Source organism: Anolis carolinensis, chromosome 1 (assembly GCF_035594765.1).
Source record: "Anolis carolinensis isolate JA03-04 chromosome 1, rAnoCar3.1.pri, whole genome shotgun sequence".
Classification (NCBI taxonomy): Eukaryota; Metazoa; Chordata; class Lepidosauria; order Squamata; family Dactyloidae; genus Anolis; species Anolis carolinensis.
Genome location: NC_085841.1, coordinates 77,509,270 through 77,522,602, shown reverse-complemented (window position 1 = coordinate 77,522,602; position 13,333 = coordinate 77,509,270). Strand labels below are relative to the sequence as shown.

General features: G+C 39.1%; 1 protein-coding gene across 5 annotated transcripts in view; it reads left to right on the top strand.

Annotated features, from left to right (window-relative positions):
* The window catches only part of sash1 (SAM and SH3 domain containing 1), a 713,255-nt gene extending 704,841 nt beyond the window's left edge, over positions 1–8,414 (top strand). For all 5 annotated transcript variants that reach the window (XM_062977589.1, XM_062977586.1, XM_062977588.1 and 2 more), the window contains 3 exons: positions 88–1,094; positions 1,629–1,760; positions 2,822–8,414. In XM_062977589.1, coding sequence (XP_062833659.1) covers positions 88–1,094; positions 1,629–1,760; positions 2,822–3,082 — 1,400 coding nt within the window. In that variant the 3' untranslated portion in view covers positions 3,083–8,414. The remainder of the gene's footprint in view (positions 1–87; positions 1,095–1,628; positions 1,761–2,821) is intronic.
* Positions 8,415–13,333: the final 4,919 nt, after the last annotated feature.

The following is a 13,333-nucleotide window of genomic DNA, read 5'->3' as shown; positions in this document are numbered from 1 at the left end:
CAACACTTTTATTGTCTGTTCCTGTAGAGATGCTAAACTGAAATATCTTTTGCACATGCACAGAAACTAATAGTTTGTTTTTTTCAGCAAAGACCAGAAAGTCATGTCTCCTTCCTTCAAAACTAGCAAGTGAATACAGCTTTAAGAATTTCCACAGAACCCCACTGGCAAATTATCCAGGTCTACCTATAACAAAATCAATCGATGCCCTTCAACAAGGAGAGAAGGCATTGTTCCGTTGCACACATCAAGTTCCAAAAAGCTGCCTGAAACCCCCATCAGGCATGAGCCTCAAGAAAAACCGCAGAAGTTTACCAGTTGGCATCTGCCGGAGCTGTGAGATTCTAGAAGACACCCCAAGTGTGCCCCTGTGGCCACGGTCTCATTCCCTTGGAGATCTTCATAGAGAATCTGGTACTAACTGTGTAAAATCAGAACTGGTGATAGCACAGCAGGGCAAAGAGGGTGTGGATTCTCTTATTGGAAAAGCAGAGGAATTGCACATACCTGCAACCATCCCTTCCAGTGGAACGTTTCCTGTCTTTCCTCCTCAGAACGGTGAGGTTCGATCATCTTCACTTTCACAGGCTGTAACTTGGAGCCCTTTTGAAAACTGTAAAAATAGCAGTCATGGCCTGGGAAGGGTTGAACAATTCCCTGTCCCTAAGAAGGGTACAGAAGCTGATCAGACTGGTACAGTGGAGCCAAGAACACAGCCGAAAAGCTCTTCACAGCCACCACCAGTCCCAGCCAAAAAAAGCAGAGAACGCCTTGCTAATGGTCACTGCCATCTCCCTTCAGCCCATTCTTGCCCAGATGTGCCATCTTTGCCAGCAAAAAAGACTGCCCAGTGTGGCTCATCTGATTCCCATGCATTGACTGCATGTAGGCCCTCTCCAGAACAGGAGCCAAGCCCTCGGCCTCCTTGGCTGTCAGATCTTCCAGAGACTGCTAGTGTGCAACAACATGTGTTAAAATTATGTCCATCAATAAGAAAATCCCCCAGCAGTAGAGGGCTGGATCTGGAAATGCTGATAGAAAATAAGCTGCAATCTGAAGAAATCGATCTCACAGAAGACCCCTATTCTGACAAGGTATGGTACAAGAAGATTAAATGTTTTAACTCTATTCATCTTTCTGGGCTGGGTTTTGTTTGTCTGTATGTATTGTGTATCCTTAGCACTGAGTATAAACATAAACTGCTGATGAAGAGGAAAGACTGAAAGACTATTGACTTTTTATATTCCCATATTGGTTCATACATTTCAACTATTGTGTGAAGACATACATAGCTCTCTATATAAGCTCTTGCGTACTGCTCTCACCATTCTACTTAAAAATATCTTATTTGTGGTGTTTGAGGTAGGTGATAGCTTAGGTAAACCTATTTGCAAATGTAGATAGCTGTGCCTTGAGTCCCCTCGGGTGAGAAAGGCAGGGTAAAAAGGTTGCAAATAAATAAATCAATAAATCAATGGAGGGACCATGCATTGAAGTTAAATATATTACGTTTTCTTAAAGCATGGAGGCAAACCATGTGGTTTAACAGCTGAAGAAGTACTCTTAACTAGAATTTGTGTGTTTCATTATCCTCTTGTCTTTCACCTTTGGATGGGTGGAATCTGCAGCACGGTCGTTGTGGGATTCCTGAGCTTTTAGTGCAAAGATACTCTGAAGATTTAGACCAACCTGGAAAGGATGTTGCTTCAAACATGGACCAAATCCGGGTGAAGCAGTTGAGGAAACAGCATCGTATGGCCGTAAGTCTGGATTAAATCACCTATTTCAAAGAACTGGAGAAAAATCTTAATTCTGGGTTTTGTCATGTTTGATTGCATGTTGGATCAACATGCAGCTGTTTGGGAGGGCTCAACACAGTAAAAATGTCATGCCACAAACATTACTACTCATTTCAGTGCTATGTTCAGTCATATTTTACAACATGGAAACATCAAAGCAAATTGCAAAAAAAAATGTATATGAGGTCATTTTTATAGAATAAGTTCCTATAAAACCAGCATGTTTGTATATGACTCAATTTTGTGGGTCTGTGTAAATTATTTTTGTCTTCCATATATCATAAAGGCCTTTTGTTGCATACAATAGTCTATGACACTGATCACCATTATTATCATCACAAATGATCAAAAATGCATTTCCAGTGGTGATTTTCTAAGTTGGGGGGGGGGGGTGGATGAAGGGGCCAGACATTTGCTTGCTATATTGTTACTTCGAGAGCAGTGATTCCCAAAGGGGCCGCTCCCCCCCCCCCCGGTGGGTGCTGCAGCGATCCAGGGGGGGCGGTGATGTCCACAGGTGATGAAAATAGAGCCGAGGATTACTAAATTGGTAGCAGCATACCAGGTTCATCCTTCTCATTAAGATGATTTCGAATGCTTTAACTTTTTTTGTATTACCTTTCTATTCTGAGTTCAAAAAATAGTTTCATAATTTCAAACTTCAATGTTTCTAATTTACACCTTTCTTTACTATATTTTACGAAAAAGGTAGAAACATTAATACATGTATCTTCCTGTTTAATTGCTATTAAAATTTTAAAAAATAATTTCCAGGGGGTGCTGAGTAATATTTTTTTCTGGAAGGGGGGTGGTAGGCCAAATAAGTTTGGGAACCACTGTTCTAGAGGCATCTGGATGTAGTTTTTCACTGCAGGGGGCTTGGAAGCGACATTAGAAAAGCTCTTATGAGCCTTCTTCCCCTGCCCTATAAGCATGAGATCTGTACGCACAGTGGGCTGTCTGTTCCAACCCCAAACAGCACAGTGGAAAAATGATTGTGTTTTGTTTTCTTTTTGCTCCAGATTCCAAGTGGAGGCCTCACTGAAATCTGCCGAAAACCCATGACTCCTGGACACATCACTTCCATAACCGACTGGCTGGTTTCTATTGGCCTTCCCATGTATGCCACTTGCCTTGTGGCTGCAGGAGTGAGTGACCTTTGCAAAGTCCCTTCTCTGTCCCAGAGTTCCCTTCATGAGGCTGGCATCACAGAGGAGAGGCACATAAGAAAGCTTTTGGCAGCAGCAAGACTTCTCAAAGACGTTGATACAGAGACAGATTAATAACATGATTTGGAGTGATCATAGGCCTGCAGCTATCCTTCAGTCTCTTAATTTCTCTGTGAAATGATTTGAGGATCAAGCAAAACAGGCCCTTTCCTGGGCTATGATGCCTAAAGGAGCACAGAGGTCATAAAAGGGATTTACCCTAAAAGAAAAGGCACAAGAAATTGTTTTTGTTTCTTTATGATTCTAAAGGTGGCTGAAGGCTCAGTGCCCATTGTCTGTATGCATCACAGAAAAAGAAATCTCTCGATTTAAAAGCAAAAGCAACTTTAACTTCAAGTCCCAGAAACTGGGAGGAAGTAGGACACCGCAGAGTTAGGTTTTTCCCATTCTTTGGTTAAACTGCAGCTTATTAACTAAATCATGGATACGCAGTCCTAAACTTGCACATAAATAAGTGCATCAAATGTGAGAGAAAATACTTTTTTAACAAATAAATGTAATGATGATTACATAACTAATGGAGGCACTCTGCTTATCCTTTTACATTCTTTTTCTGGACTTCATGTTTCCTCTTGGTAGATTTTGTTGTTATTTTTCAGATTGGAAAGCCTGTGCCTCTCCAGAGGTTGTTGGAGTCTGACAACCCTTGTCAGGATGGCTAATATTCAGGGATGTTGTAGTCAACCAATATCTGGACCACCATGCATTCCTCTCTACTTTTTATTTAGGCCAAAGTTCTGGTCTGGGTTAGGTAATCATCTTTGATAATTATCAAACAGATCCAGAAAATTCCTTTCTTTGTATAGAGATACAACAATTTTATAACTGCTTTTCAGCACTCAGCTTTTTTATTTGCCTTAAATGCTTTTAAGCAGTTCATTTACCAGCATCCATGTTTCCCAGACCTCTAATTGTTGGCATTAATATCTAGCAACAGACAGGTTTTTGTCTAAAACAGTTTCTATAGATTATCTCATTGTAACATCTGTTTTATAAAGTTGCTTTTTCAACATTTTTGAAATCAGAGATTTCAGTTCTCAGGCTAACAAGTTGTTTCTGGCAGTTCATGTTTGCTGGGATATTACTAAAAGGCTAAAAGATATTTTGTGTTGTGTATGTACATATATATATAAATATATATATAAATATAAATATGCTTTTTTGCATTAATTGCAACTTTGGTGTACTGTGTTATACTGGCAATAGATTTGTTGCAGCTTTGACTTGGTATCCTGACCGCATCAAATGGGAAACACTGGTTTCTGGAAGAGGAACAAAAAAGTTTACCAAGAGGGAGTAAATAAACTGAATAAGCAAACTGTGTCTCAAAAAGTTCAAAACAAGAATTCTATTCAATTTTATAGACGGGGAAAGGTTCAGGCTGCCATGCTTGCACAACATCAATAAAACACCTCTGTTACTTGGTGCTGAAATGATTTTGTTAGAATAAAAGTTACCTGGACTGCAGGAGCAATCTGATTTTTCTTTACAGTGCCATGTTCTCAGTTTCTAAAACTATTAAAATATTCAGTGTTAAATCTTCTGACTTCTGTGAATATAGATAGAGTTTATTTTTGTACATTTTGTATACCAAATAAACTCAACTTGAGTCTTAATATCTAGGTTATTTTGTAATTTCCATTAACACAGTACAATAAATAGAGACATGTCAGGGTTGATAATAGGCAAGTAGACTAGAAAATATAATAGTATTGGACACAGGATTTGGAGATCTACTTTAAACTGTTACATAAAGACAAGCAAGTTTCACCACCTTTCCGTGCCTCCTTTACTCTGCCTTTGAACAGGAACTTGTTTACATGTTCTGAAAGCACATTTCACAGAACATGCAAACACAAAGCAATTGTACTGATTTCCCCAAAATGTCTTGTCCATATGCTTTTAAATTTCATGAATTTTGCAATAATTTATTTAAAATAAAATAAAATTGTGTAATATAATCTAGCCTAAAACTGGAGCCAGTCCTGGTCTTAATGTATTTTCTTCCTTTTGTGGGGAATATTAGACAGTTGAATGTTTTTGCCCTTCCTTCTACCTCCCTTTTCATAGCAAAGGGGGCCCTCAGCATCCATTGGGACTTCCTTCTTGGTTTTCTCTTGGATACCAAATTTCCAGCCCATATATTCAGTGATGTACTAAAATGGTGTCCCTTATGTAAAATAGTAAAATCATGGTTTGCTTTTGGATTCTGTTGTGGTAGTGGTTGAAATATTTTCAAGTTGTAAATCATGGAACCCATAGATACTTAGGGCTAACAATGCTTAAAGTATAATTCATTAAAGTACAGGTAATAAGTTGCCAAAATATCAGTAATGCAATTGAAACCAAAGTTTCAGTAGTCCCAAGGGTTTTCACTTTGACAGAGCAGATCCAATGAAGTCCTTCCTTGGGAATAAAGCTCCTTCATTCAGTAGAAGACATTGGATTTTGTTATTAGCTGAGTAGGAAAGGAGGCAGTACTTCCCATCTCCTTTTTTCCTTCCAGCCCTAAATGTTAGGTGAACCTTCTGGAACAGAGAACCAGCAAAAATAAACAACCTGTTTTTGACTGGTGGAAGCGGTCAAAGCATAACTCAATTCCAGGACTGGCCCTACTAAAAATATAAAAGCTCCAAATCCAATCCACAAACTGAAAACTAATCTTAAAAATATCATCTAGCCTGGCCAGTATGCAATGAGCACAATCTTGCCAGATTCATTTTTCTTTGATTGTCTTAAGTCTTCAGCATTTTTAGCACATCCATTTCAAAGTGCTTCACTTCATCTGGGTGATATCCATTATTTTGAAACTTAGAAAGGAACACTTCATAACAACACTGTGATCAGGTGTCTTCCAAAGATACTAATACTCATCACACAGTTTAGGTATAGTGGAAATACTTCAACGATTCACAAAACAGAGAATGAAATTCTGCTTTAATTATTGCTTGTTCATTGAGTTTTCCTTTTAAGCAGCTGTCTTTACTCAACCTGTAGGTTGATAAAGTAACCATTATAAACATGAGAATGATAGGATTGGGATTTTTTAAATTGTAGCTATTAATATGTGATAGCCACCCTAGGGTCACCATGAGTTAGAAACAACTTGAAGGCTCACAACACCACCATGAAAATGTTTCTTTCTGCTGTCATAGGTTTAATTATGGAGAATCATTGCATGTTGCATGAAAAAGTGGAAATGCTTTTCTTTAAAGGGATTTAACCTTTTCCTTAATTTGCTTTCTACAGATTATACTATCTATATAGAAGAGTTCTTTATAGCTACAACCTCTTATATATAGCAAGAACCCGTATAAGTGGAGCACTTACTAAATTGAATCATATTCACCATTAACATTTTACAACACTGGTATGCTCTCATATGTCACTGCCATGTCTAAAATCAAGATTTACTAAGTTAACAATATAAAATAATATTTCTTTTTTCTTAAGGCTCTGCAATACAAATTGACCCTTTCCTAGCAAGCCTTCTAAGCCAAACTAGGAAAGGTTTCTTGTTTGTACTAGATTTCTCCACTGACCATGCTGGCTGGAGGGATTCTATGAACTGATCTAAAAAGGACAACTTCCAGGATAGACCACTTCCACAAAGCGTAGCATGGCAGGTGGCTTTTCATCAATCTGTTCAGTATATTCTGATATGAACACAGGGCTAACTTAACCTAGAAATAGGATGTCACAGTTTCATTGTATGTATAAATGTGTTATTTCAGGGTCAGTTAATAATATTCATCCATCATAGGACAAAGTTATTGCCCCTTCCTTTCATTGCATGTTAATTTAACCTTTTTTGGAACACCTAAGTAGGACTTGTTGGAATCATATGACTACCACATTTGCTGAATAATCAATATTTCATCTGTCTGTAACCTGCATGTAATGTTTCTCCTTCTAAATCAGGGATCAGAAGCTGCCAGGATTCCATTCCTCAATAATTTTTTCACACACAACCTCTCCCACATTTTCAACCTACATTTCACATGTATATTGTCAATTGAGCAGATGACCACTTAAGCAATATGGGCATAAGTACACTGAAAAGGCCTTAAAAGTCAGGTACAAAGGAAATACAAGCAATACAAGAACCCATTGTGTGCTCTGAACCTAGACAATAGAGTTTTGATTAAATGTTGGCTTGGGGGCTATCAGTATAAAGCCAAACACTTAGATTGATTCAGTTCTTGTTTATTTTTCTACATTAATGGGACCTGATTAGTATCTATGGTGCAAAGTTGTAACTACCAAGTTAATTCTTATGACTGGAATCCTCTTGAGCACAACAGCTATGCCTGAGGCACAACCCAGTCCTCACATTCTGAGTAGCAGCCTCTGCAACCACTGGAAACCCATTCTCCTGTCACTCATGAAGAAGTTGACTGATATTCCCAAAGCCTCCCACAGCAATCTCCAGTTCAACATGCAGGGACAGGGTCTCTATTCCAAATCCCTCTCTACAGAAGAGTGCTGTAAACCTTCGTCTTCTGCTTCCCAAGTGATAAGGGAATGCTCTCTTATCAATCTCAGCAACTTCTTCCCAATAACTGGGAATTGGGAGCATTCATGGTCCCAAGGTATACACTAAACGAGGGCTTACACAGAGATCATGAATTCAAAACAGTCCAAAATGCATTAGTGCTCAAGAGCACTGTATCTATCTGACTGCAGCATTCTAAAAAAAAAGAAAAAAGAAGAATGTCTGAACTATAAACCTGACTTTTGGTGGAAATGGCAACCTGGGAAATAATCAGAGTGCAGTATCTTGTTAATCCTACTCACACAGCAGCAATAAAGGTCAGTTCACCAAGTCAGAGCTGTATAACAGTATTGTGTGAGCTAAATCCAGTTACTAGTCCCAACTAGAAATGATTAAAAAAAATTAGTAGAATTTAACTCACAAGTTACCAAGTTCTCACTGATGTAGTGAGTCTATGCTAACTGAAATTAACAACTGGATTTAGCCAATTATTTCTGATCTGAATACTTTTTGAGTACAAACTAACTACTACCAATACCTGAGACCTCTCATTTTAAAAAACCCAGAAACTTTAAGCAAGTTATGTAACAACTAACAAATGTTGCACTTTCTGTATATGAAACAGTATTTAAATAACTTATTTTTCTCCATTTGCTGTTCTGAAATAATGTAAGTAGCTGTAATATACCAGTACATCCTTGCAGCTAGTTTCAACCTGAAAAAGCTGTGTATGGGGGGGGGGGGGGGGAATGGGATGGGGAGGCTTATGAATGTGTAAAAATGACTGCTCTGTTTTATCCAGCAAAAAAGGGCAACAAAATGATTTTTTTCTGTGTATGAAAACTATATGTTCTGTTGTTCAAAGGAAAATAAATGAATTCCTTAAATACATACATATATGTAAAATTAATTTTTTGAAAAAATAATAAAGGCTTAATTTAAAGTGATTGGCAATTACAATAATGCAGGACTTCATAAGAGAACAGGAGATGTTCCTAAATCTTCCTTAAAAGCTTCAACAGGGGTGTTTTGCATGGTGTTGTGGAAGAGACAGCATCAACCAACCTGATGTTTCCTGGGCCAAACCTCTTCAATCCCAGAGAGTCACTCAGGAATGTAGCAGAATAGATTCATGTAAATGTCTAAAACAGCACGAAGTGACATTCAGAGAACTTTGTTGCCAAAATTTTCAGGACCCCAACATGAGCAAAGGGGACCCTATTTAGTGTCAAGACCCACAGTTTAAGAAGCCGTGTTCTAGTGTTATTCTATGGTATGCTTTGGGCCCAAGTGTAATCAAAACATAGGGTTTGCTTTTATCCAAGGTTTCGTGTACTGTATAGTACATGGGTGGTCTTGAAATGTATCCCCTGCAGATATGAGGGTCTAGCTCTAGACCAGTGGTTGGTCCCCAGGGGCTTTGACCTACAACTCCCAGAAATCCCAGACAGCTTACCAGCTGTTAGGAACTATGGGAGTTGAAGACCAAAGCATCTGTGGTCCCACAGGTTGAGAACCACTGCTGTAGACAAAATATAATGCCAACTACTGTACTTCAGAAAAGATTTTCCATCGAGAGAGTGAGGCTCACCCAAGATCCCCAAGTGGATTACCATGGCTGAGAGGGTATTCAAACCTCAATTTCCCAGACTTCATCCAACATTCAAACCACAACATCATGCCAGCTCTTATGTTAACCCTGTCAAAGGATTTTCTTAGAGTTCTTCAGAAGAGATTTGCCATTACCATCTTCTAGTATTACTTGATGCTCTTTCTTCCAGATACTGCCAGACCTGACCTTGCTTTGCTTCTGACATTACCTAGAATCTGTTGCCTCCAGGCAACTTTTACTATCAGATTTCCCTACACCTCCAGCACTGTCCTTTGCGGTTTGCTCCCACAAGAGGGCACTATTCCACTAACTAGAAATAAGATCCGAGGCTTCCACTGCAAAACTTGTAATGAGTTAGGATACTGCCACAGGCTGTTTCCAAGATACTTTTGAGTAACAAAATAGAAATATAAACAAAACAACATGACAGCAACAGAAATTGCTTTCTTATGTTCCTTTAACTGGAAAGAATTATGTTTGCCACAATAGCTGCTGCCTACAGTGTTTTTTGGAAGCCTGTCCAACACATATTGCAGAAGAATTTCTGTTTGCTCTCTTTGAGTGGGCACATGTGTATATGCTAAAATCAGTTCCAACTCACTAGCAGAAATCGACACACATCTTGCAAAAATAGGGCAACTGTTTCCCAAAAGCCATCTGCAAGCAATGACATTTGATAAAGACAGGACACAATAAATTCTCAGCCGAAAATAGCTGTTTCCTGCTTTTCCAAAGAGTAAAAATAAGCTGGGGGGGGGGGGGGGGGGTTCAATATATTCCTACCTTATGTCTGTAAGGAACAAAATTAAATTTACAAATGCAACCCTGTCTCTCAGTTCAAGTCCAGTCTGACAACATACCCTCCAACATTTCACATATGGAAACTAGGACACATGTGGCCAAGCAATATCACAGTGTGTCCCAAGATAGCAGAAGCTATTAATAAGAAAGAACACACAAGCTAGGAGAAGCTGCCGCAGTTTACTTTGCCCAGAGTCAGAAGGAAGAGAAACGTATTGCCCTTTCCTCTCCCCTCTCCCTTAAACTACAATACTTTTGAATTTTGAATTCAGTTTGTGGCCACTGATAAGAGGTGAGGTCAGAGGTGAGAAGAGGAAGGAAGAGAGAGAGAAACATACATTTAAAAAACAGCAGAGAAAGTGAGATGACAAAAGATTGATCAGGACATTTCTGCCAAATCAGGACATCTGGCGGGAGTGTTACAATATGGTCTTCATTTTGTGGAAATAGGCAACAAGCAAAAAGCAACTTCTGTAGAATGAAGCTGATCTTTACAAGAAAAATCCTGCTAAGGAAAGGTTGCCAACCTCAAATTGTTATAGAAAAGCATCATCATCTGCAGCCCTTATTGTAAGAAAAACTTATAAAATTCATGGGGTTCCCATAAGATGATTGGCAGCTTGAAGCCACATACACATATATTACTGTAATCCTCTATATAAACATTTGTTCAGTGCTTCATTAGCTTTCCAAACTGCTCAGCACTCTCTAGTCAATTCCAGCTGGATGCTGTTTCTCAAACTGAAGAGTCCAGAGAGTTCACTGGTTGTCAAAACCATTCTGTGGCACAAACAAGATGATCAGCATTAAGGAAACTATTCCTTTAAAAAGAAAACACCCAACCAACATACTTGTTGGTTGGGTGTTTTCTTAAATGCAGATGATATCAATCTTTCCCAGCAAAGAGAATATGAGATTCAGATTCCCAAAGAAATCTCCATAACACTATCTTCTTATAGGCTTCATGACATATTGTCCTTGATGCAAATCCTTCTCTGTTCAGGATTTTAAAAATACAGCTGAGGAGCTGACATGAAGGAAACACATCTTCAAATGGGAGCCAAAACCCTTACATGCTAGCCTGGCTTGAGCATGGCTGGATAATCAATGGTTACATTGGTAAAAGTGATCTATTAATGTTTTGGGAAACCCTAAGAGCACAGGACTCTAAAGCAGTGGTTCTCCACCTGAGGTCCCTGATGTTTTGGCCTTCAACTCCCAGAAATCCTAACAGCTGGTAAGCTGCCTGAGATTTCTAGGAGTTGTAAACAAAAACATATGGGGACCCCAGGTTGAGAACCACTGCTCTAAAGGGATGCTTACCAGGAGTGAAACTGTTGGATTGAGAATAGTGGCTCCCGGAGCTAGGTTTTGTCTTGATTTTCTCTTGTTTGCCCACTCTATAACTTTCATTCAAGTACCCTGCACCTTTGAAAGGACAATTGCAGCAGCCCATCAGGTGGTAATACATCCATCAAGAAGCAAAGGTTGAGAAAGAAAAGTGGAGAACCCCCCCCCCCCCCCACTTCTGCAACAATGCTTTCCCTGCCTCTGATCCCAACCCCACAGTCTTACTCCACAGAGCCAGTGTGAGCCATTTCCAGTTTCTTTGTGGCACCAGAGCTTCAGTTTGGGGGCTGCAGTGCCTATTCGTGGAAAGTCGTCCAGCCTTGAGAAACAAAGAGTCAAAGTAAGAAAAAGCAAATGTAGCAAAAAGTCAAGGAAAATAGATAGTTAAAAGAGAGCAATGCCCTCAGATTCAAAGTTTGCATTTTGGCATTTAAAACAAATCAAGCTGTGGATGGTTGAATTTGTGGATACTGAACCTGTTGATGCAATGTTCTGACTATGTGCATAGATATATAAATATATATTAGATTATATGCTTCTTTCAGGATCCTATGTTTTGGTTATTTTACTTACAAAGTGCCAGGCATATGGATGGCACAATAAGAAACGATAATGATAATAGCTAATCAATCAAAGTGAGCAGGACCCAGGACAATGCTTGGAAAAGTGACTTTGCCTCTTGTGGGGTTCTGCAACTTGCAGCCCTCTTTTTTACATATTAATATTAAATAGCTGACAGCATTCTTGTATGGGCCACAGATGGCTTCAAGGTGGAAACATTGTACTCCTTTCTATCAGTATCCTATCTTTTCTGATGATTAGCTATAACTATTTTCCAGCTCTGGGACTCTGGATTATATCTAATGTGAAACAGGCCTTCTGGTACATTAGGCTCTAGTTTACTTTGGCCTGTTGGATGGGAGAATGACCAAAGTACATTTGCAGGATGAACCACACTTGGTTGTGTTTTTCCTCTTCCAACTGTGCGGCTTCTCAAATCCTCCTGTGGCGTTTATTTTTGGGTTTGGGCAATTTGAAAGGGTATGAAGCCTGCTTTTACAGAATATGCATATTTAAACAAACATCGGTTTACTTGGCTTCTTACTAAAAGGTTTCTGTCCTAAAATGACAAGGAACATTATTTTCTAGATTCATTAAATGTGTACTGACCTGACTTGGCCACACACCTATTTGGTTTAGGGGTTTAATTATTTATTGAGACAGAGAGACAGATATCTTTGTAAGCCAAAAAGACTAAAATAATTTCAAGTTCATATTTAAGAAGAAGACACAAAATAAGGCAAAATGCAAGAGCCCCCTTTTGGAGGAGGATAAGTGAAACTTATAATACAAGTTGGGTAGTTTCAGAAGAAATGTAACACTCAGAGGAGTGGAAAGTGAAACATTAAGTCAGTATCAGTGACATCCTCCCATTATTGCTTACATGAAAATGGTATATATACTCAAATGACCTGCTCTGCATGCTGAATGAAGAGCTGCCAAGTTCCATCTGGTCCCAGTGAACTATTCTGGCCCCAGTTCAAATGAACCCATAACAGAGCAAACACATGTGCACTTGGGAACGTCTCTGCATTCCAGGGCTGCTACTCACAGAACTGAAAGCAGAAGTACTGTATGACTTCCACAGTCAGCAAGGGAAGTGATTTGGTACCACAGTGGCGTTTTCTATGTCAAATATAAAGACAAAAACTCCCAAAGCCTGTGCATTGGTTAGCAGGAGGAATTCAGAAATGACATCTTCTTAGTGCCCCAATAGCCAGTTCAACATGACTTTCTTGAACTGATCCGGTGTCTGCCTGGTAAAGTAAGTTAAAGTATTGCATTCACAGTAGTGGCAATAATGACATGATTGTAACTACATCATTTTTGTGAATGTAACTACAGATCATACTTCAAGGTTACACAACCATAACTGCAATACTGAATGCCAGACATTGTCGATCTTGTCTTCTGTGGTGTGATGTGAACAAATCTTGAGGAACAGCCTATTTTTTCAATGTTGCCAACCCAAAATTGATCATGAAGT